The 25476-nt window shown below is 37.6% G+C and overlaps 1 protein-coding gene and 1 long non-coding RNA gene across 8 annotated transcripts in view; one reads left to right on the forward strand and one right to left on the reverse strand.

Annotated features, from left to right (window-relative positions):
- Positions 1-25476, forward strand: part of OXR1 (oxidation resistance 1) — a 490658-nt gene that overhangs the window by 374315 nt on the left and 90867 nt on the right. For 2 of the 7 annotated variants that reach the window (XM_009244016.3, XM_009244017.3), the window contains exon 1: positions 17663-18604. In XM_009244016.3, the coding sequence (XP_009242291.2) occupies positions 18406-18604 (199 nt within the window). In that variant the 5' untranslated portion in view covers positions 17663-18405. 7 annotated transcript variants of the gene reach the window in all.
- On the reverse strand, positions 3863-18175 carry LOC129047507 (uncharacterized). The gene is made up of 7 exons (XR_010141281.1): positions 17816-18175; positions 16531-16623; positions 10875-10961; positions 10578-10681; positions 9523-9600; positions 7138-7197; positions 3863-5036 (listed from the first exon to the last, which is right to left on the reverse strand). It is a non-coding gene; the product is annotated as an uncharacterized LOC129047507 (long non-coding RNA).

Genomic DNA, 25476 nt, shown 5'->3' on the forward strand with positions numbered 1-25476 from the left:
GGGACATATTTGGAATATTTGAGATTTTCAAGTCTAATTTAAGGCAGATCTCTCAATAGGGCAACTTGGCTAAGATTGGGTAAGGATCATGATATGATAGTTTAGGATTGATAAAATAAGATGTGGCAAGGGATTCAAAAAGTCCTAGTGTATAAACTATTGATTAATGCTTTCTATTGAAGAATTGATATATCATTCCAGATGCTCCTAGAAAAAACTAGGAGACAGTAGAGTGAGTGTAAGGTCATGTTAATGTAGACAACTGTATTAATGGTTTCCATTCTCAGAGACAGACACACAAACAAAAAATTAGTATGGTAAGGTAAGTATAATCAAGGTAGTCACAGTGCCCTTTGTGAGCAAGTATATCAAATCTCATAACCTCCCTGCCATCTGCCACTGCCAGGAATTCCAAGATGGTGAATGTCTTACTTTGGTTTATCTCTGGTATATCAAGGAAAAGGCACTGATTTTTAGCAAGGCAACGTTTCTCCTTGTTTCTTTCTCTTTCTTTGTTTATACTGTTAACACCCTCAGAACTGACGTGTATACTTTCACATATTTTATCTTACAAACAATATCAAATTTGTGGGGAATGAAAATAGTTCATATTTATTAAAGACCTACTATATCATACAACCAATGCAAATATATATATATGTTTGCATATATACAAATATATACATTTGTATATAAGTATTTGTGTATATATACCAATACATATATTTGCATATTTGTATATAGATGTATATATACACAAATATATGCATATGTATATATACATATATATTAAGGAACTATATTTTATATTTTCATGTTAATTATGATTTTCCTCTTATAATGCAGATAATCATCATTGAGACCTTAAAGATAAGCAGGCATCTGTATGGTGCTCTTTTTGTTTTATCTAAAACATATGGTCTCTTCTTTTGAGGAGAAAGTAGTCAGAATGGCAGAGGAATCCTCTCTTTAATAATAATAGAATAAGTACATGTATATTTAAAGTGTGAATAACATGTAATCTTTACTTTGGGAAGTAACTTTGATAGCATAAAAATAATATTTATTTCTTTGCAAATCAATTTTTAGAAACACCCTAAACTGATTATATTTAAATTACGTCTGAGAAAGACAAATTTAAATTTTTGAAATTCAAATTTTGCCAGTGATTCAATGTTCAAATTCTTGCAAAAATAGTTACAACTTTGTTTTTAACAAATACACCCTATGTTTGTTCACAATACTTGAAAGAATACATAGCATGCTTTTGACTAGTTCCAAAATCAAACTAGAACATATGCATACTATAAAGTAAATTTACTTCATTTATTTATGACAAGCTTATGTGCATGTTGCAGAAATTCACTGAGGTAAAACTCACTTCTATACTTTTTAACTAAAATTTTAAGAAAGCATCTACATAGACAGTAGTATAACTCTACAAGTTATCAAATACATCCAGTCATGCTAATGACATTTACAACATATAAATTTGCTAGCTAAAGAAACATCATTCTGTTAGCCATAAACTTTTTTGCACACAGCTGTCTTCTTCTTTTTGCCATATAAGCTTATAATCACATCTTTCATTCCCAGATTTTTCTGTGCCAATTGAAGCTAAGTCAAACTGGTATAAAGAGGGCTTTAGAGAGTAGGATGTCTTGAATGGGACCTCATAGCTTTTGAAGCTAGTGAGTGAAAACGTGGGGCTGAAAGAGCAAGCCCAGAAAGATATGTCAGGAAGTGGCAACAGCCTGCCCTGCATCTTCTCTGTAAATGAGATGGAGAAGCATCAGGATCAATAGAAGCATGTTATCTCCATGCACAGCATACTAAAGTACGAGCGTTAAAGAATATTGAATATTGTGTCTAGATACAGGATGAAATAAGGCTTTTTACAAACAGACTATAAAAGTTGCCAGAGGCGTGAGGTGGTTATGGGAGTGCTGAATCTTTCTCAGCATCCAGTAGAATAGGGTTTCTTAATTGAGTGTTGGTAGCATACCCAAAAAATCAAACTGGCAAACAAAGTCATCAGTAATCTTTATAAGAAAGCAAAACGGGGAGATACCAGTGTGATTTGGCAAGCTGTTTTCTGAGCTTAGTTCTTAGAAGAAACAAAAGAGGAACATATTACCAGGGACTAAAAACAAACAAACAGAAAAGACTGGCATAAAACTGTGAAAGAGTATCAGGCCAAAACATAGAGTGAGGTTATACAAGCACTAAAAAAACTAACTAGTAAAAAGGAAAGTCCTACAATAAAGGAGAACAAGATGGATGGGTGAGGCTCATGTTGTTTAACAGTTTATTAAAAGAAAGAGTAAGTTTAATGCCTATTTAGCTTTTTTTTTTTTTTTAAAGAGATGGGATCTTGCCATATTGCCCTGGCTAGGCTTGAACTCCTGGGCTCAAGAGATCCTCCCAGCCCAGTGCCCCAAGTTGCTGTGACTACAGGTGTGCACAACCACACTCGGCCACAGTTTTGCTTTATTTTTCTCAATTAAGAAGAATGACCTACAAGAAAGTACAAAACAAATACTGTAAAATTAAAATTTTTAGGCTAAGGCACACAGGGATATAGTGAAAGAACACCCACATCTACTTTACATGAATTGAAACCTCTTGGTCCAGAAAACCAGAATATTTTCCTATCTGGTCACAAAACCTTTGGTAGTAACTTTACAGGAATCGTAGTGTATTTTTGACAGTTATACTCCCTCCTGTAACAAACTTCAAAATATATAAAATGGCTTAAATACAAGAGAAGTTTATTCTTGTTTGAGTCTACATTTGGAGTTCCTGGGTGGTGGTGGCTCTCCACTAAGGGTGGGTTCAAGGACCCAGGTACCTTCTATCTCAAGGCTCTGTCATATTTAATAAATGGCTTCTCAAGTCACCATGTTCATCTGCTACAAGTATGTGAAAAGAAAAGAGCATGGAGATCACCAATGGGGACTCTCTGGCCAGGCCTGGAAGTAGCACACGTCATTTTTGCAGTCCTTCCATTGGCTAAAAAATAATCACTTGAGCACTGCTGCCCAAAAAGGAATCTGGGAAATACAGGGTCACTATGTGCCCAGAAAAAAGAAGAATCAGGTTTGGTTACAGCTAGCCATTCTGTAGCTGGATAATGAGAGATGTGCCAGAAAACTGTAGTTAGGTGAATAGCCCGAATTTTTAAAATGCTATTGAAATGGAGTTGAAGGATACAGAAACATCATAGACTTGAAACCATTTCAGAGGGGAAAGCAGTGATCACTTGGAGTCTGTACCTCATCTTCTGCATACTAGAAAGATGTTTAACTAATATGTGGCATTGTTGATAAATGAGTTCTGGGTGATGGTAGCATTTAGTGGATTCATACTTCTTTAGATTAATGTGTTCAATGAGTGGTAGTCATTGTCATCCTTGAAGGTGTCAGTTGACCTGTGTCTTGTGACTTTCCTTTCTCATGTCTCATTAAATATTTTTATGAACAACCTTAACGAGGCAAATTTGTGGTTGACTCAGTAATTAGGGATGCCGAGTGACACTGTGGGTGAAAGAATCAAAATGATCCCAACAGTTTAGAATATAGTCCAACAGAATTTTTCTGAAAAGGGCCAGGGAGCAAATATTTTAGGCTTTTTGGGCCATAAAGTCTCTGTCACACTAGTCAGCTCTGCTGATATAGTCCCAAAGCAGCCGCAGACAATACATAAATGAATGGGCATGGCTGTGTTCAAAGGAAACCGAATTTATAAAAACAGGTGGCCGGCCAGATTTGGTTCATGGGCCAGAGTTTGCTGTTCCCTGGTCTAGAAGAACAGGCTGAAATTCTGAAGGGAATCAATATAATTTTTTTTTTTATTTACAGCGAAAGAACAATGGGTCTAACACATACATCATGTCCTTTCTAATCATAGAAAAGCTCCAAGTTAGGCACTATTTACTCTTATTTTACAGATTAGAAAGCTACATCTCAATAAATAAATAGTTTGACCTAGCTTTCACAGCCAGAAAACCCTCTGTGGGACATCATTCCACTTTAACCAAATGTTTGGGTGAACTGAGAGAGTAACAGTTAACTGCTTGAGTAAAAGATGGAGGGAAATGTCATGTGGCAGCATTTCCCGTGGGCAAACCTTGCATTCTGGCTCTGTTCTTTTCCAAGTGTGTGACCTTGAGAGGTACACTTGACCTCTCTAGGCTTTGGTGACCCAATCTATAAAAATGAAATGCTTGACCAGATAAACACCAAGGCCCCGCTCATGTCTTATGGTTAAGGTGGCTATTAGTATGTTAAGGGCATTGTGTGAAAGACAATTGAGATGTATTCTTTGTAGCTCTTAAAGTAATTCTTTTCAACCATTTTCTAGTGTACTTTTATGGGAGAGCAATACGTAAAACATAAAAATGGCATTTTACGAGTCTACATGTGTTTTACAAGTTCAAATTTACATTTTCTGATTATAAAGATATTTATTGAAAGAATAAGGCTGATAGGAAACCAAATTTTTAAACTGGGACTATAAATGATCGACAGATTCTTTTTAGCTTTAGCAACTCCGCATTCTCCCCATTTTGCTTTTGTTGTTTGTTGGTTTTCCTCTGGTTGTATTAAGAAAATACTTATTCACATACACAAAAGGTAAATGAATAGTTTTGCAATCTTGGAATACTTTTCAGAATACAGACATGGCAAGAGACAATTGAAAAGCAAAATCATTAACAAATCAGGTGATCTTTAGCATATTAATATATCATTAAAAATGTAACTTAATCATTTGCAAAATCTATCAGTCAAAATAAGCTAAGCTTATGCTGTGATGCCAAATGAACCCCTAAACCTAAGTGACTTGCTGAAATAGGTGTATATTTCTTGATGTATTTCTTGTTCCTCTTACATATCCAATTTCGGGTTGTATTGGGAGCAGGGGCTCTGATCCATATAGTTACATAGGGATCCAGACTGATGGAGGCTCCACCATCTTGTAGCTGTACCATCCTGTGCATGTCATATCCTTAGCTGCTGAGGCAGGGGCCGAGGCACCTGGAGCGTAAAACACTGGCAGTTTTAAACAGCACCTGTTCTTTGCACACATATGTGAAACATATACATCACTGCTCGGTGGTTGCCAGATCTAGTCTCATGGATCTTTTTCGGAAGTCATTGTGTGACTCACATGAACTAAATATGCAAAAACCATTTGGAAGAACTAAAGTAGCAGGTCGCAAACATGGCTCATAATTTAAAAATTGAGGTTCCTGAGTTCCCCACCCTACAGCCATGGAACCAGAATCTCTGCGTATAGTTGGAGAATTTTAATTTTTTAAAAAGTTCCACAGCTGATTCTCATTATCAACAGGCAGCTGCTGCTGTGAACAAGGAGTGTTTTTAAAGCAGAGAAAAGGCAATACTTAGATTGGTGGATTTAAGATTACCCTGGCTGCAGTGTTGGAGATCGATTAAAGAGGGGGTAAAGTAGAAGCTGGGAGATTTCATTTTACTACATAATGTATAGGCTCTAATGAGCAAACATAAATGCATGTGCTTACATATCATGCAGTGTGTTAGCAGAACCAGCTCAATCTGAGGGCCTAACAATGTTGTTGATGTCTCTGTATATTTAAGAATCTTATCCCCAACCCTTCCTTCCTGACTCCTAGAAAACCAGTAGGGTAGGTACAAAGTGGCTGCCAACCCGTCCTTGTTCAATACATTTGATAAATTCTACTGGTGGTGGTGGCTGTATAGCCAGCTTGGCACTCATATGAGTCTCTGGATAGTAGGTGGGGCTGAGGTGCCTAGGCATGCCCTGCTTCTCTCTTGAGAGGCAATTAGAAATGATCCAACTTTCCTTTAAGCCTGTTAGGGCAGCACAGATTTGAGTTTTGAATCTGGTTATATTGCTGTGTCTACTGCTCTCTAGGAAGACTTGAGAATTTAGAGTAGATCTGCAACAGAAGAAAATGACCAGTGCATGATTCTGTTTGAAAATTAAACCTGTCTAGTCAGTGCTGGATCATTTAAAGATTGACCATCTAGGTTTGAGTTTCTCTTCCTATATGCTGACTGCCTTTGGGCTGATTCATCTGGGGTTATTAGCATCTTTCCCAGATTGTGTTTGGTATGGGGAGGCGGGGAGTCAGGGAACTCCCATCTGCTTTGGGAAGAGGAATAAGTTCTCTACTCCTTTCAAACATTATGTACAGCACTTAGGAGTTTGCTGTTCATGCATCATGGCTGAAACATTTGGACAATTGATAAAAATTTGTCATTGCTGCCCAGCACTTTCTCTGAGATGGATGAACTTATAAGTAGGCTCTCTTTTTATTGTCATACTTCATTTCATCTTGCATTGACACAGCCCCAGGTATAAACTTTCCCCCAACAGAAGGAAAAAAAAAAAACAACTACCTAACTACTGGTTACAGTTAAAGCTGGAAACGTGCTAGCAACAGATTTAGGTTTTTCCAATATTATTTTGCCTGTTCATCTTCTTTTTTCTCTATTATCTTTTATTATCTTTTTTTTTTTCTTTTTCTTTTTTTGAGACAGAGTCTCACTCTGTTGCCCAGGCTAGAGTGCAGTGGTGTGATCTCGGCTCACTGCAACCTCCGTCCCCTAAGTTCAAACGATTCTCCTGCCTCAGCTTCCCAAGTAGCTGGGATTACAGGTGCACACCACCAAGCCTGACTAATTTTTGTAATTTTTAGTAGAGATGGGTTTTCGCTATGTTGGCCAGGCTGGTCTCAAACTCCTGACCTCAGGGTGATCTGCCCACTTCGGACTCCCAAAGTGCTGGGATTACAGGCATGAGCCACTGTGCTTGGCCCTATTATCTTTAATAAAAACAAAGATAGGGAAATTATCCAAAAATTTAGCTAAAAGCTATATAACTTTAAAATATGTTAAATTAATAATTTGAATAAAGTACTTAATATACCAGAAAACAAATGTTTTCACTTATCAGCTTTTCAGATTAAGAATAAGTATCAAAATTCTATTCAAGTAACACGAGAAGGTACAGCAACATGTGAAGACCCATTATAGAATTAAGAGAGGAGAAGAGGAAGAACAAGGGTAAAGAAGGGCCCAGAAAGATAAAAAGACAGAGGGTAAGACCTCCTCATAGCTATGCATACAGTACCTTCTGTAGACATGCACTCTCTACTGCAACCTCAAAGAAAGTGCAGGCAGGAAAAGAAATCTGCAGAAGAAAGAAAATGAGAATGTTTGTCTTCATGATGTAACGTTACTTTTTGGATGTCCTGATGAGTTATTGTTCCTAAAGATTTTTAAAGCTTTATTGAGTTTTCAGAACTTTAGGCACCATTGGTAATACCAATTGGCACTTGTCCAATGAGCTGAGTGAAACTGATCCAAAAGCTCCAGAAGCTGCCACATTCCAGGTATGGAGTATTTGGGGGCTGTAATTATATCATTGTAATTACTGTCTTCATAGGATTAAAAATAGAACTGGAATAATTCTATGGTAAGTTGATGTCAGTTATTGTGACCCAAGTTTCAATTATAATTGTTAACAATGCTATTGCTGAGTCCTTGTTTGGCTTGACTGCCATGCAGTGTTTTTCTGACAAGTGAGGGAGTAACACCTTTTGGACAATTTTCAGAATTGAGAGAAAATTACTTGGTTTTTAGTAGGGGTTGTAATTATTATATCCAAGGTTGGTATCTTCTAGAGGGGATCTTTTTAGAAAATTAATATTAGACTCTGTCCCAGTCTATTGAAAGGCCATATTAAATCTCTGTCATATACTCTTCAATGCTGTGATCATGATTATATTCAAACAATAACCCACATTCTTCCTCTTTGTGGTCATTTGGGACACAGGTGGCAGTCTCACATATGATAAGGAATTTGAATGCTAGCATAAACCATTTTAGTGGCGAAAAACACACAAATGCTTTATATAAAAAAAAAGAGTCAATTTTAAGGGTAGCAAATTTATCTATGAAGTTAAGCTTTAGGTTTACTGGCAGATGCAGATGTAGTGACTGTATAATAGATTAATGCCTTAGTTTCTAAACTTACAAAATCTCTTTGCTTAGTTTAGTGTCAGAGTGTCAGTCTGCTTTATTGATTCCATCAGTGGTTTTGCTAATCATATCAGAAATCTGAGTTCTGACTTCTGGCCTCAAGCGATCCTCTGGCCTCAGCCTCCCAACATGCTTAGATTACGGGTGTGGGCTATCATGCCCAACCCTAACATTTCTATCTTATGAAATAGTTGACAGGTAGATATAACTTGTTACTGGAGAAAATTATTTTCTCATTTTGTTCTTTTAAGATCCAATTGTTATTTTCTTAGTTTATTAATATAGCTAGCCTTATAATGAGAACACAGGTCTCACTTTTACCATTTTGCTTAAAGATTTGCAGATGCATCGTGCTCATATATTTCAATGTCTCTGTGTTTTCTCAGGATGTTACAGTTCTGCTTCTTTTATTTCCTAAAATTCAACAATTTTATCTGTGTTAAAAAGTATTTTAAAAAGTAATGAACACAATGTTGTGGCTACCCATAATAGTTTTAGTGAATCAGGAAGTATGCCAGGGAATGGTTGTTAGTAGAAAAACCATTTCATGTCATCTTCAGTAAAAGATAAAGAAGTGAGCTTGAATTCAGAGAGCTTGGTATATAGGATGACTGACAGAGATGGGAGCTAGGGCAGGAACAAAAAGATTGAGAAGATTGAACATTAAACAGAACTTCAGTCATTAGCCAATGTAAACAAGCAATCGAAGAATAGTCCCCTTAAAATAGGAATCATTTAATTCATCTAACAATTAAGAAAATATAAACATTACAAACCAATGTTTTTGTTAATCTGGTTCTAATTATTTTTAGGTTACTGATGATATTCTTTTAGTATAAAAATATAAAATCAGAGCCATTTGCCTAGTTTTTATGTCATTTTTCTTCATATTTTTAGAAATCATTGTCTTACTTGAAATTTTTCTATTTAAGATTCCACAATTAAAAGAACAATGTTTCCTTTAAGGAATGGTGCCGCAGGAGCAGGGGCAGAATTTCTTAAAAGCATTTTGGGGAGTGGTTTAACTAAATAACCTACATACAGTAGTTGCACAAGTTTCCAACTTATTAATAGTTGCTTTCCAGTGAGTTTTTAGCTCCTACATTTTTTTTGGAAGTAAATGTGATGTGATTAAATTAAATATTCTAGCAACTAACAACAAAAGGCTTTTTCAACAGATAATAATAAATTGAACTCAGAAACTGTAAAAAGAATAAAGGAGAACTAATAGAAATTGATATGGAAAGGTGTCTAAGACAAAGTGAAGTAAAAATATTTGTATAAAACTGTGGACATGGGCCAGGCGCCTTGGCTCATGCCTGTAATCACAGCATTTTGGGAAGCAGAGGCATGCAGATCCTTTGAGCCCAGGAGTTGAAGACCAGGCTGGGCAACATGGCAAAACCCTGTCTCTACAAAAACTACAATAATTAGTTGGGTGTGACAGCAAGTGCCTATAGTCCCAGCTACTTACGAGGCTGAGGCAGGAGGATGGATTGATCCCAGGAGGTCGAGGATGCAGTGAGCCCTGATCACACCACTGCATGCCAACCTGGACAACAGAGTAAGACCCTATCTCAAACAAGAAAACAACAACAACAAAATTGTGGACACAATATGTTCCCATTTGTGTGGGTTTTTTTTTAAAAGAAACACACATGCATATATACACATACTAACCCCTATGTAAATATATGCATACAAAATTTACAGAAGGATATACACAAAGCTGTGGAGGTTGATTCAGGAAGGATGTAACAAATTTACTATTATATAGCCTTCTGTACTATAGTTTTGTTTTCCCATATGCATGTACCCAGTTATATATTGTCCTTTTAATTTAAACATCTAGTAAAAAATAATAATTTCAGTGAGACCAGAAATTACTAAGCAAAGGAAATGGCAAGGTAGTTCTACTTTTTTGGAAAAAAAAAAAAAAAAAAAGATGGTCATTGTATTTGAAACTTAAGATGATAACATGTATTATCTGGTTAATGAATGCCTGTCCTGTCTTCACAAGGATTTTTCCTGACATAAAATTCTAAATATCTGTCAAAAAATATATATATATATATTTGAGATGGAGTCTCGCTCTGTCACCCAGGCTGGAGTGCAGTGGTGCGGTCTCGGCTCACTGCAACCTCCGCCTCCCAGGTTCAGGCCATTCTCCTGCCTCAGCCTCCTGAATAGCTGGGACTACAGGCGCCCGCCACCACGCCCGGCTAATTTTTTGTATTTTTAGTAGAGACAGGGTTTCACTGTGTTAGGCAGAATGGTCTCGATCTCCTGACCTCGTGATCCGCCCATCTTGGCCTCCCAAAGTGCTGGGATTACAGGCGTGAGTCACCGCACCTGGCCAAAAATATTTTTTAATTATATACACTAAATAACAACATAATGAATAATGTGTTCAATATCAGTTCCTCACACAATTATTTCTTGCATTGAACTTCAATAAAATTCAGAATATAACACTAATGGTGTAACTTGATAAGGTATTTTATAGGAAGCATTATAGCTCACATTTACCAAGGCTTAATGTTTTACAGGCACTCTTGTAGGCATATTGCTTGCATGATGTTATTAAATCTTCCCGACATCTCTATATTATCTCTATTTTACAGGTAAGGAACCTGAGGGAGAGAGAGGCTAAGTCAGTTACTTTCCCATTATGCTGCTAGTAAGTGCCAAAGCCAGGATCTGAAGTTAGACTAAGGGCCCATGTTCTTAATGATGAGACATGCCTTAGGTATACTCACTGCAGATGACCCAACTTGATATGCCTGTAACTCTTAGACAACTTAAGAAAGATCACATTTTTCTTACTGATGATTGAGAAATGCAGTCTATCTCAAATGCCTTTCATAGGAGCCGAATGGCAGTCAAATTGACAGTGGACAGTCTAGCAAGCTCCTAGAAGATAGAATGGGCTTATGGGTAACAGGTCCTTTTTAACTTAAAAAATCATTTTTGAATAGATGATACATGCAATGCAATGCATATTATACACACAGTGAAAATTAAGGTTCTCTCTCATCACACCCTAAGCCACCCACTTCTTTTCTCAGAAAGCAAACACCATTACTAGGTTCTTATATATACTAACAAATGTTTTATTTGTATGTGGATAACTACACATACTTTACATTGTTTTCAAAAATTGAAGCATACCACATGTGGTGTTCTATATCTTGCTTTCCCCCTTAAAAATACTTTTTTCAAGATTCTTTCATAATCGGTTATACCAGGAACTGTGCAGTTATTTTTAATGGCTGAATAATATTCCATTATATGGACATGTCATATTGTATTTAATGATTTCTTTATTAGTCAACACTTAGGTTATTTTCAACATTTTGCTATTGCAAATAGAAAATTGCATCATTTCATACACCAATAGGATAAATATCAAGAAGTGAGGACACTGAGTCAAAAGGAGTGTGCTTTAAAAACGTTGATACATCCTGCAAAATGACCTCTTTGATGATCCTGCAAAACGGTAGTACCATTTTTTGCTCCCCTACTAGTAATATATGAAAGTGGTAGTTTCCACCCACTGTTAGCAAAATGGTTTTAAACTTTTTGATCTTCACCATCCTGATAGAAGAAAATGGTATTTATTGGCAGGTATTTGCATTCCTCTTATTAGTAATGAAGCAAATTTGTTGTTTATGCCTTTGGTGTAATCTCTGAGTCCACTGCCAATTCCAAGATCATGAAGATTTACCTTATGTTTTCTTCTAGGAATTTAATAGTTTTTAGTCATACACTTATGTCTTTAATCCATTCTGAGTTCATTTCTGTCCACGGTGTGAGGTAAGGGTTTAATCTCATTCTTTTGTGTGTGAATATGGAGTTGTTACTGCACCATTTATTGAAGCCACTATTTTTCCCCATTAAATGGACTTGGCATCATTGTTGAAAATCAGTTTGTTTTCCCTAAATGTATGTGTTTACTTCTGAACCCTAACTTATATTTCATTGATCTGTACATCTATTCTTATGCCAGTACTACAGTTTTTGATTACTGCAGCTTTGAAGAAAGTTTTGAAATTGGGAAGTATGAGTCCCCCAACTCTGGTTTTCTTTTTTAATATTGTTTTGGTTCTTTGGGGTTCCTTGCAATTCTATATGAATTTGAGGATGGGATTTTCCATATCTGTAAATAAAGCAGGAGAATTTTGATAGGGAATGTATTGCATCTGTATATTGATTTGTGAATTGCCATTTTAACAATATTAAGTTTTCTAGTCCATGTATATGGGATGTCTTTCCATTTATTTAGATTTTCTTTAACTTCTTTCAATTATGTTTTGTATTTTTCAGTATATGTCTTGCTCCTCCTTGGATAGATTTATTTCTAAGTATTTTGTCTTTTTGATGCTACTATAAATGGAACTGTTTTCTTAATTTCATTTTTGGATTAGAGATGCCTTTTTGTTATGTGTCTATTTGCAGGGGCATCTCTTTCTAATCGCACAAAAACATCTTGTGCTGGCACTGGTGATCTTTGGGAGTGTAACATCAGCTTGAAAGTGCCATAGAAATAGGGACTCTCTATCTTAGTGCTGAGTAGGCATTTACTAAAGCTGAATGAATGGATGAAAATTTGCTGAGAGTGAGCTTGGGTAGGAGCTTAAGAGAGGCAGCAAATATGGATTTTCAAGAAATTCAGTGATGAATGGAAGGCTTAAAAATGAAGGAAATGGAATATTATCCAGGATAGACTATAAACTAGGCCACAAAAAAGACTCAATGATTTTGAAAGGATGGGGGAATCATACCAAGTATGTTCTCTAACTACAGTAAAATTAAGTTAGAAGTCAAAAACACAAAGAAATTTGGGAAATTCACAAATATGTGGAAATTAAACAATATACTCCTAAACAGCCAATGAGTCAAATAATAAGTCATAAGGAAAATTACTTTGAGATAAATAAAAACTAAAGTACAATATACCAAAATTTGTGGGACAGAACTAATGAGGTATGTAGCTGTAAAAACCTATATTATAAAAAAAAGAAGATTTCAAATCAATAGCCTAACCTTCTGCCTTATGAAACTAGGGAGGTTGGAGGGGGGAATAGAAGATACTAAACACAAAACAAATAGAAAGAAGGAAATTATAAAGATTAGCATGGATATTAATGGAATAGGAAATAGAAAAACATTAGAGAAACCTCATTAATGAAACCTCAAGTTGGCTCTCTGCAAGGAGCAACAAAATTGACAAAGATTTAGATTAAGCAAGAAAAAAACAGAGATGACTCAAATTACTAAAATTAGGAGTAAAAGAGCTGATATTAATATAAATCAGAGAAATGAACAGGATTATAAAGGAATACTATGAACAACAAATTAGATGACTTACAATTAAATGAACAAATTCCTAGAAAGACAAAACTACCAAAACTGACTGACACAAGGAGAAATAGAAAAAAAAAGTATATATATATATGGTAAATGATTAGAGTAATTTAAAATACTACCAGAAAGAAAAGCCTAGGGCCAGATGGCTTCAATGGTGAATTCTACCAAACATTTAAAGAATGATTAGTAACAATCCTTCAGAAACTCTTCCAAAAAAGTGAAAAGGATGGCACACTTCTCAATTCATTGTAAGAGGCCAGTATTACCCAAATACCAAAGCCAGACGAGGATATCACAAGGAAAGAAAAGTATAAACCAATATAATATCTATTATGAATATAGACAAAAAATAATCAACAGAATACCAACAAACCAAATCAAGCATTATAGTATACATTCTGAAGGTTATCTAAGGAAGGCAAGGTTCATTTAATACACAAATATTAATTAATGCAAACACTATATTAACAGGATAAAGGACAAAAAGCACAATATTATATCAACAGAAGCAGAAAAAGCATTTGACAAAATCTAATGTCCATTTATGACAAAAAAATTAGAAATTAGGAATAGAATGGTGTTTCCTAAACTAGAGTAAGGGCATCCACAAAGAAACAATGTATAATATCATACTTCATTGTGAAAGACTCAATGCATTTTCTCCAAATTGAGGAATAAAACGATATCTGCTCTCACAACTTCTATTTAATATTGTACTGAAAGTTCTAACCAGGGCAATTAGGCAAGAAAAAAAAGGCACCTGAATTGGAAGGGAAAAAACAAAACCATCTTTATTTACAGAAAACATGTACTTACACAGAGAAAATGTTAAGAAATCCATTTAACAATGAATAGAATTTATTAATGAGTCCAGCAAGGTTGTAAGATACAAGAACAGTATTCAAAAATCAATTTTATTTCTGTATACTAGCCATGGCAATCTAAAAAAAATCTATTCACAATACCAACAAAAAATAAAACACTTATTAATGTATGTCAAAAAAAAAGTACAAGATTTATACAATGAAAAGCACAAAACATTGCCAAAAGCAACTGAAGATCTACCTAAATGGAAAGACATCCTTTTGTTTATGGAAGATATAGCAATACTTCCCATATTGATCTACCTATTTAATGGAATCCCTATCAAAATTACAACTGACTTTTTTCTTTGAAGAAATTGACAATGTAATCCTAAAATTCATATGGAATGAAAAGGATTCAAAATAGCCAAAACAATCTTCAAAATGAAGAACAAAATGGGAAGACTCATACTTTCTAATTTCAAAACTTACTACAAAGCTACAGTAATCAAGATAGCATGGTGTTGGCATGGGTTTAGGAACAGAATTGAGAGTCCAGAAATAAAACCTTGTATTTAAGGTCAATTAATTTTTGACAGAGATGCAAAGACAATGGGGGAAAAATCATCTTTTCAATAAATGGTGCTGGAACAACTGGATAGCCACACATAAAAGAATGAATTTGGACCACTTCCTCACATCAAACCTGAAAATTAACCCAAAATAGATCAAAGACCTATATAAGATCAAAGACCTATATTAGACCTATATTAGATCAAAGACCTATGTTAGATCAAAGACCTAATAGAAGAGCTAAATAAAATAAAACTCATAGAGAAAACATAATAGTTAATCTTCGAACTTTAGATTAGTCAATGATTTCTTAGATACAATGCAAAGCACAGATGTGATAAAAATATTGATAAATTGGACTTCATCAAAATAAATTAAACCTTTTTGCATATTGAAAGCCACCATTTTGTCCCAGCAGTTTCACTTCTATGTATATATGTGAAATGAAAACAGGTCAACAAAAAAACTTAATTACCTTGATGTTCCTAACAACATTATTCATAATAGCTGCAAGGTTATGAACAATCCAAATATCCATCAATGGATGAATGGATCAATAAAATGTGGTATATCTTATACAATGTAATGTTATTTGGCGGTAAGAAGGAATGAAGTACCAATACATGTTACAACATGAAGAAGCCTCAGAAACATTAAGTGAAAGAAGCCAGACCCCAACGACCAAGCATTATATGAAATGTCTATAAAAGGCAAATCCACCAAGGCAGAAATAGACTAGTGGTTGCCTAGGGCTGCAGGTGTGACTGCGGAGTGACTACAGATGGTAAAAAGTTTCTTTTTGTGGTGATGGAAATGTTCAGGTTCAAAGATTACATTTTGATGATGGCTTTATAACCCTGAATTGTTATCAGGTAAACTATATAATTTTAACACGTGAATTTTACAGTACTTAAATTACATATGAGTAAAGTTTTTTTTTTTAATGAGGCAAAAGGTAGCATGAAAAAGCAGGCATGGTATATAAGCAAGCTTTTTTTAAGGCTGAGAGTGATTTATGTGGCTGATAGAGGAAGGATAAGAGGAAAGGAAATATAGTGAAAAGGAACAGAGAGGAATAATAAAGCTGGCAAGTCACAGACAACATAATTAGACTATCAGAAGAAAATTTGGAAGACAGGCATGGACAGGAATAAAGACCTCCTTCTAAAGCAAGGTAGGGAGAGCAACTTGATGTAGATTGAAGAGAAAAAGGAAAGAAAAATGAATGTTCATATTTGATGGCCTATGATTTTCTGGGTCATGTAGAAGGCAAAGTAACGTATTCAAGTGATGAATTTGGTAACTTCAGGAGAATGATGACAGTTCAGACAACAAATATAGAGAATAAAAGAGAACACTGACTATATGAATAGAAGGATTTTAGAGACATTACGACTCAGCCGAGTTTAAATCAAAGATTTCAAGGCATTCAATCATCAAGGTTATACATTTTTCTCCAGCAGCTCTAGCCTTCTATGAAATAGAAGCAGAAAAAAAACCACAAAACAGATGGGTTAACTACCTGTAAATCTGGATTTGAACTGGTAGAATGAAGGTTCCTGCAAATGTTGGATGTAAAAGTGCAGATCTAATCAGGTAAAATCTTAAGAATTGATTGGATATGCTTATAACAAACTGGAAAATTTTTAGAAGATGTAAAACATATCTTAGAAAAATAATTTAAATTATTAATGAGAATTAGACTAAGTCATTGAAATTTGATTTTTAAAACTTACCGAGCCTCTCTTTCATTGAACTCAGAAGTAGTGTGCATGGTAAATCTTCCTTGTCAAATGGAATGCTACTTAGTAGCTGTCTCGTTCCAGATGCTATAATAAAGCACCATAGACTGACTGAGTGGTTTATAAACACACATTTATTTCTCACAGTTCTGGAGGCTAGAAGTCCAAGATCAGGGTGCCAGCATAGTTGGTTTCTGGTGAGGACCTTCTTCTGGTTTGCAAACTGATGTATTTTTGTATTCTCATATGGCAGAAAGATGGAGACAGCTCTCTGGGTCCCTTTTTTATAAGGGCACTAATCGCATTCATGAGGCCTCTATGCTATGAATTACCTCCCAAAGGCCCCACCTCCTAATACCATCACATTGGGGTTAGTATTTTAACAAATGAATTTAAGGGAAAGCACAAACATTCCGTCCATTGCAACATCTACAAAATAGGTCCTTAGGAAGTGCAGAAGTCTGGAACAGTTCTTTCCCAAGCCACAACCCTGAAAACATGGATTGCTGGATATGCAGATTCTCCTGGGCCCCCTTCCCATAAACACCGAATTAGACACTCTGAGGGTGCAGCCCAGACATTCTGTGTTTTTCACCAGGCATAATGGTGATGGCTGATATTAGAATGGTGAAATTTATCCCACCTAGTAAGAATCTAAACTGAAAATGGTGATGATGCAAAAAAGATCTGTCAACCGGTTAAAAAAAAAAAAAAAAAAAAGAGGGTGTGTGTTTGTCAGGAGGGATAATCTTTACTAGTTTGGCCAAAAGCTTAAGCCTGATTTTCAGGACTCTGTTGTTGGAGTGGGTAGTTCATCAACTTCCTAAGTAATTCAAATCTTTTTTTCCCCCAATATATTAATATATTGGTGATTCCAAGAAAGAGGGTTTATTTAATGCCTGAGAAAACTAAAAGAACTACAAACAATGTGAAAGGAAGAGAATAACCAGATCTCACAGGAAGCAAAATTTCTGTCAAAAGTCACTGCTCTTTCCCTGTCAAGGTTCTTTGTCCCTGAAAGGTAGATCTGCAAACTAAATCCCTCAATTACGTTGCCTAAACAGGACTGGGATCATAGAATGTCCAACACTAACATGAGTTCATAATGGCACAACGAACTTAAAATGTTACTATTCATGTTTTAATTATGATTGCAGTCTTACGTTGAAAGTATCTCCGCCGTCCTTAAACATTAAAAAAAAAAAAAAAGAGGAAATACAAGCTGCAAAAGTTTTATGTGACTCACTCCACCCTCTTTTTTCCCCAAGCCAACACACACCCTTCAAACTTTTTGACAGTTATTTGCAGACGCCTCCTAGGCTCCCGAACTCCATGCAACTCCAGCAAAGTCTCCCCTGGGCCATTTTTAGCCTCTCCTCTGACCTGGCGGGAGGTTGGGTGTCCACCCCTTTCCCCTGCAGTCCTGAAAGTCAGGTCCGAGCGCGGACGGGGCGGGGAGGGGCAGGGCGGGCCAGGCCAGCTCCATTGGCGCCAGGCGGGTGGGGGGATGCGCTGAGAGGACCCGTCCAGCTTGCTTAAAAGCCACCAGTTTTCTGACCCCACATCGGTTCCAGGAAGAATATACCTATATGACAAGCTAAGTTCTGCCTCATTTGGCATTTAGAAGCCACAAGAAAAACTTTTCAAAAACTTTCGTCCGTCTTTTGCTCCCCCGACGCGTGGTTTCCTGATGGTCCGTCCCCGGGCAGGGAGAGGGACGCCCCCTCCCCCTCTCCGCCTCCTGTGAGGCGCGCGGAGCCGCCTCCCCTGGGTCAGGTCTGAAGGGCCGGCGGGCGCGCTAGTGGTGGCCGCCACCGCCGAAACCGTCCACCTCCTGGGCCCCAGTTCCGCGTCCAGCCCCGCGGCAGCATGGACTACCTGACCACGTTCACCGAGAAGAGTGGGCGCCTTCTGCGGGGCACAGCCAACCGCCTGTGGGGGTTCGGGGGCGGCGGCGAAGCCCGGCAGGTGCGCTTCGAGGATTACCTGAGGGAGCCAGCCCAGGGGGACCTCGGGTGCGGGTCCCCGCCCCACCGGCCCCCGGCGCCGTCCAGCCCGGAGGGACCTGGTGAGCCCACCCTTTTTTCGCCTCCCGCGCGGCCGACATGGGCTGAGGGCTGGGGGGAGGCGGCGGTCGTGGCGCCGGGCAGGGGTCGCGGCCCGGCCCTGGCAGGTGTGCCTGGGCCGGGGCGGGCGACGTGGCCGGGGTGGCGGCCGCCGGGGGCTAGGAAGGAAGGACTCGTTCGGCTTTGGGGAGGGAAGACTTTTTGCGTGCCGGCTCTTCCTGCTCTGCTCTTCCTGCTTTCCCCACCTAGACTTGATTTTCTTTCCCCGCCAAGTATTTCAAGGGTACGATCCATTCTCTTTCCCTCCCACTGGGAGGTGAAGACTGAACCAGTTATGAAGACCGTGTTTTCAGTCTTGGATTCTTGAAGAGCGCTGTGCCTGCTTTGGTTTTGGTTTGGGTCAGTCTTTCTTTGATATTTCTCAGTTGTTAGGATTCACTTCCTAATCGAAAAATAAAAAGCCAGATACTTCTTTGTAAAATAAAACACCTCATTAACATTGGAAGCTAGTTGACTTTTTGCGTCGTGTACTTTTTGAACGGCTGCACGTTGTCTTGTGGTGGCAGAACCTAGAAACTTTCTCAGTTCCTGTTTATTTTGTGTTGTGTTGGCCGATTTTTTTCACCACAGTGGCTTTGTACCATTCTTTAAAACAGTCATTTGTAGCGACATGATATTGATAACTTAAAGAATTTTTGAAAGTGCTGCTGAACAGTTTTAGCGTAATGCATAGGGTAACTTCCAGTGTCTTTGGCTTCATTTAACAGGTAGCAGACATCCTAGCCATGTCTTATTTTATTTTATTTTTGTTAATTGCTTTAATATTTGAGAGTTATGAAAATAAATGAGCATTAGAGAGTTTAGAAAATAGAGATAGGCACAAAGTGTGTAAAATCTGTTTATAACTCCACATCCTGCCAGTCATTTTATTTTAAATTTTATCTTTATTTTTGTAGAGATGGAGTCTCGCTATGTTGCCCAGGCTGGTCTTAACTCCTGGCCTCAAGTGATCCTCCTGCCTGGGCCTTCTCAAGTGCTGGGATTACAGGCCTGAGCCACCATGCTGGGCCCTGCCAGTTGTTTTAAAGCAGTAAAACAGTGAGGACATTTTTGATCTATGTGTGTAGGTATGTGATTTAAGCTTTGAAGAAATATTAAAGTCTAATTTTAGCATAGCCCTTTAAAATAAATTTTCCTTACTTTACATAAAATATTTTTTATCTTTAGAAGTGCTGTTTATGGAATTAGGAAATGAAAAGGGGAGGGGAATACTTTTTGTTTCTGCTCTGAAGGACGTTAACCAAATGCAGAATCCTCTTAAAGGTGGGACCAGGCATAGGAAAGGGACTTTAACATGTTCAAATCAAGGATTTTTTAAAATGAGTTTTCAGTAGCCTAATTGAAAACAGTTGATGTGTGACCGCCTTGAAATGGATGGAGAATTCAGAAATATGTGGGGTAACTTAACTAAAAAGGAATATGGTTAATATTTTAATAAATATGCCCAAACACGTGTATCTGATTCATGCGGTAGCCCGTGTCTGTAGTTCCAGCTACTCTGCTCAGGAGGGTGGGGCGGGAAGATCCTTTGAGCCCAGGAGGAGAATCCAGACTGGGCAGCAGAGAGACACTTTTGTATTTGTATATATGGAGCACACAGCTATATCTGACACCCTCCTTCAAAGTGGCGCTTCAGAAGTGATTCGTATTCCTCTTCTGTTGAAGCTGCCTTATGTATTCATTGCATATTCTTTAATAGTCATGGTGCCCCCAAATCTCTGACACATTAGAGAGGCCTTGTGAGGTCAAAGTATGACCACAGTCATGTGGGCAGGTACGTCCTAGCATTAACTTCCTGAAAGAATTTGGACAAGTTACTTAGTGTCTTTGGGCCTATGTTTTCTCCTTTGTAAATGAGGTTGGATTTGGTGATTTCAAAATTCTCTGTTCTAGAGCATTTTCATTTGGAGCAGAATTAGTGAAAACTAGCTGACATTTGAGAGGCAACATGTATATACACAAGTAAAAAATAAATGATTCTTCATATGTTTCCAGCTAGCCTTTGTTTAAAATGAGAATTCTGTGCTTTGCAGCTGCTTCTCAGACGGATTTTGGCTCTAGGGTTGTTCTTTGTGTTTGTGTCCTTTAGAATGAGTGTCTGTCAGTCTGTTTGAAGGATTTCTTCTGCTCTTTCTACTCCTATTTCAGTTTCTTAATAGCTGCTTAAGTTTCCTGCTATCATTCTTTCTTCAGTTCTTTAAAAAGTCCTGTGTATTATAGGAGTATTTCTTGTTACAGATACTTTCACACATGTAAATTGACTGCATTCCAGGAAACCCTTTGTTGTTAGTGATCTTATTCCTCCTTTCATCCACTAAGGTGAAAAAGTAGAACCTTGTTTCTGTTCCTCCTCACAACCCAACATCAGAGGAGTTACGCATCAAGAAGGGGTGGAGGGAGTCATGTTCAGTAATGGTGTTGATAAGATAGTTTCACCATTGACAGATTAAGGATAGACCAGATAAAATTTTGGTCAAATGTCAGCCAGTTGCGGTGGCTCACGCCGGTAATCCCAGCACTTTGGGAGGCCGAGACAGGCGGATCACCTGAGGTGAGGAGTTTGAGACCAGCCTAGCCAACATGGTGAAACCCTGTCTCTACTAAAAATACAGAAATTAGCTGGGGGTGTTGATGCGTGCCTGTAATCCCAGCTACCCGAGAAGCTGAGGCAGGATAATGGCTTGAACCCAGGAGGCAAGGTTGCAGTGAGATCGCCCCACTGCACTCCAGCCTGGGCCACAGAACAAGACTCCATCTCAAAAATAAAACAAAAATAAAAATTAGCCGGGCATGGTGGCACACTCCTGGAATCCCAGCTACTCAGGAGGCTGAAGCAGGAAAATTGCTTGAACCTAGGAGGTGGAAGTTGCCATGAGCCAAGATCACACCACTGCACTCCAGCCTGGGTGACAGAGTAAGATTCCATCTCAAACAAACAAACCAAAAACAAAAAAAAACTTTGGTCAATGTTTCTGAGTTTACCCTTTCTATAAACAAACCACTTACTGAACTGTTAGTGTCTCTCCTTCCCCTACTCCTCTCCAAGGTGGCTGCTTTTGCTCTTACCAGCTTTTAGTGTTTGCTGGCTCCACCATTATAGCCCTCTCAGGAAAACCATAATTGAGACTTAGACATATTAAGGACATTATCACACCATTGATCTAGTTAATAACAATTACAAAGGAAACATCTTAAAATACAATGCTTGTTCCTGATTAAAGGGTACATTATGCTTTGATTTAAAAAAATTGTTTTGAACTTTAAATATAGCTGTTGTTTGGGGGCATGACTATAACTCATAATGTAAAATCTTTAAAAGTACTCACTTCACTAGATTATATTGTAATAAATATAGATAAATTTTACTAGCGTAGACTCTCAACTTACTGTAATATAAACATGAAATAGTTTTTATCATAAGCTGTCCTGTTATATCAACCTCATTTTCCCACTTGGTGACAGGATTCTTGGAGCACATCTCAGCCCTTTCACATTTTCTTTTCATTTATTTTTAGCAATTAAAACTATCTTTCAGTTATTTAAGACTTGGTCCATTTATTTAAAAATTACAGTCTCATATTCAATTTATATCTCCATTTATCTTTCTACCTCAGTTCCCATTCCAGGTTAGGTTGGTAGCGGAGAAGAGGTGTGGTCTAGCTCTCACAAACTCCCCTCCACCCCTTCTTGATGCATTAACTCCTCTGATGTTGGGATGTGAGAAGGAATAGAAGCAGGAGTCCACTTTTTCATCTTAGTCCTTCTTGGCCCCTTAGTGGGAGGATGACAATGGTGGGTAGCAGTAGTAGAAGCAGTGATGGAACAGTTCTGCTAAAATGGCTACTCCTATGCAGAAGTGCTGACTTCAGTAGCCAACAGTTCTTTCAACTTTAAATATGGGACATTAACATCTTGTAATACCAACCATAGACCTTAGTTGCAAATTGTTGAACTGGGCACCTAAAACTGCTCTGCCTCGTAGCATATATATTACTGGTATGTGTGTGTATATCAATAGAGTTGATGAAAAATGAAGTTAAGTGGGAACATATTACATTTTTATGACTTGAATTATTTGACATGTCAAGGAAAAACTATTTAATAATAATATTTCTTAAATGATTATCCGTGTTGCTGAAATTTCATTTTAGGTTTACATTAAGCAAATCCTATGTACTGAATGTATGTAACTGAAGGAGAAGAGTTTAGAAGCCTGAGATTGATATTCTTGTTACTGGTTCACTTTTGATAATCATGGAAAATGTAAACCAAGACATGGAATAATAATTAGAATAGACAAAACATATAGTGCTTGCTGTGTCTTACGCACAAGTTAACCCTCAGCAACAACCCTATGAGGTAATTAATAGTAGCATTTTCATTTTACTGGTGAGGGTACTGAGGTTCATTAATGATCCTGTATAGTTGGGAAAATAGACATTGGACAAGGAATTTATAACTGTGTTGGTTATTGGGCATGGAATGTAAAATATATTATGGGAGTATATAACAAGGGTTTCTAACCTAATATTGGGGTGTGTAAAAAATCATGTTTTGCTTGGATTGCGGGTAATGTCTATTTCAATAAATGGGATGATGATGATGATGATGATTATGATGATGATAATACTTTTAGTAATAACAGAAGTAGTAATACAGGTTGAGCATCCCAAATCAGAAAGTCCAAAATCTGAAACTTTTTGAGGGCCTACATGATGCTCAAAGGAAATGCTCTTTGGAGCATTTTGGATTTTTGGATTTAGGATGCTCAATCAGTAATGCACATATTCCAAATCCATCCTGTCCTTTAGGAAGATTCAAAAAACTCCAAAACACTTCTGTTCCCAAGCATTTCAGATAAGTGGTACTCAGCCTATAGCAAGAATAATAGCTGTAATGGGGCAGGCTCTGAGCAAATGTTTTTTATTTAATCCTAATAAAAACCTGATGAGATAGTACTATTATTATCCTATTTTTCTTTTGAAAAATCTGAGCCAAAGAAAGAAGTGAGAAATTCAGAATTTATTTGGGTGTTTTCTTAGTATTTGCAAGAGTTACAGTCCTTGAGATAGGGGAAAAAATGTGAGAAGAATTAAAATTCTATCATGTAAGGTATTAAAGTTCAATTAGTTAAGATCGTAAAGGATAGGATGGATTGTCATTGAAGGTTCTCTAGAGTTAGAAAGATAGTAAAATGACAGAGCTGGAAATGCAAAATCCAATGAGGGTGTGAGAAAAATTAGATATATATTAGGTTGGAAATTGCCACCTCAGATGATCTGTTAAGAGTTAGATGATGGTTGGCCCGGCACAGTGGCTCACGCCTATAATCCTAGCACTTTGGGAGGCCGAGGCGGGTGGATCACCTGAGGTCAGGAGTTTGAGACCAGTCTGGCCAACATGGCGAAACCCTGTCTCTACTAAAAATACAAATATTAGCCAGGCATGGTGGCACATGCCTGTAATCCCAGCTACTTGGGAGGCTGAAGCAGGAGAGTCACTTGAACCCAGTGGGGTGGAGGTTGCAGTGAGCTGAGATCACGCCACTTCACTCCAGCCTGGGCAAACGAGCAAAATTCCATCTCAAAAAAAAAAAAAAAAAAAAGAGTTAGATGATGGTTTACCTTGAACCCAGGAAGACCAAGTGCCTCTAAGGCAGGGGTCCCCAGCCCTGGTCCGTGGCCTGTTAGGAACCAGGCTACACAGCGGGAGGTAAGCAGCAAGCCAGCCAGCATTACTGCCTGAGCTCTGCCTCCTGTTAGATCAGTGGGGACATTAGATTCTCATAGGAGTGTGAACTTCATTGTGAACTGCACATGCAAGGTCTAATCCCTGATGATCTGAGGTGGAACAGTTTCATTGAGAAACCATCTCTCTCCCCATCCCCCACCCCTTGCCCACATGTCCATAATCCATAGTCTTCCATGAAACCTGTCTCTGGTGCCGTAAAGGTTGGGGACCACTGTTCTGAGAGACCTGGAGTGTACCAGTTGTTACAGTAACTATTTAAAACAACCACCACCACCACCACCACAAAACAAAAAACTCACAGTGTTGGTAGAAGATAACCCTAACTGGCCCCAGTTTTAGTCTCTTTTCCTAAAGCCGGGTGGGAGGAAGAGAATACTCTCTGCTTGATCGGCCCCCTCAGTGGGCTCTAGTGGTAACTCCCAACTAGTTAGCCTTTCTTAATAGTGTTTCATTTAGTTCAGTGGTTCTCAGGCATGAGGTTAATTTGCCTGTTTTAGGATTGCTGCTCCTCTCACAGGATAGCTGATAGGAAGTTCTGTATTATCTGTGTTACAGAATAAAACTGCCTCTAAAATAAGCTGATGATTCTCAAACTTTAGCATGCAACAGAATCATCTCCTGAAGTGCTTGTTAGAAAAACATTGTTGAATACCTCTCCTAGAATTTGTGATTCTGTGTGGCTGAGAATTTGCATTTCTAACAAGTTCTTAAGTAATGCTGCTGGTCTGGCAACCACACTTTTCTTAGTGGGTAAGTCTTTTATCCATGGGAAGGTTAGAAGTAAATATAGAAATGATGAAATTTATTAAATGTTTATATTAATAGTTTTGTTTTAAGTCTAGGAACAATCAGTGTATTTGGTCTTTAAGGTATTTGTTCTGTTTCATAGAATTAGGCCTATAAAAGTGGCCAACAAATTAGTCTTAAGAGTATAATTTAAAATGCATACTTGCGTAACTGTTTTTTGACTTGGGATTTTAAGTTGAAAGGTGCAACAATTTGGCTAAACTTAGAAACCACTGGAATGTTTAAGAACTTAACATTTATTATATTTAAAACTTAG

The sequence above is a fragment of the Pongo abelii genome, chromosome 7, assembly GCF_028885655.2.
Source record: "Pongo abelii isolate AG06213 chromosome 7, NHGRI_mPonAbe1-v2.0_pri, whole genome shotgun sequence".
NCBI lineage: Eukaryota > Metazoa > Chordata > Mammalia > Primates > Hominidae > Pongo > Pongo abelii.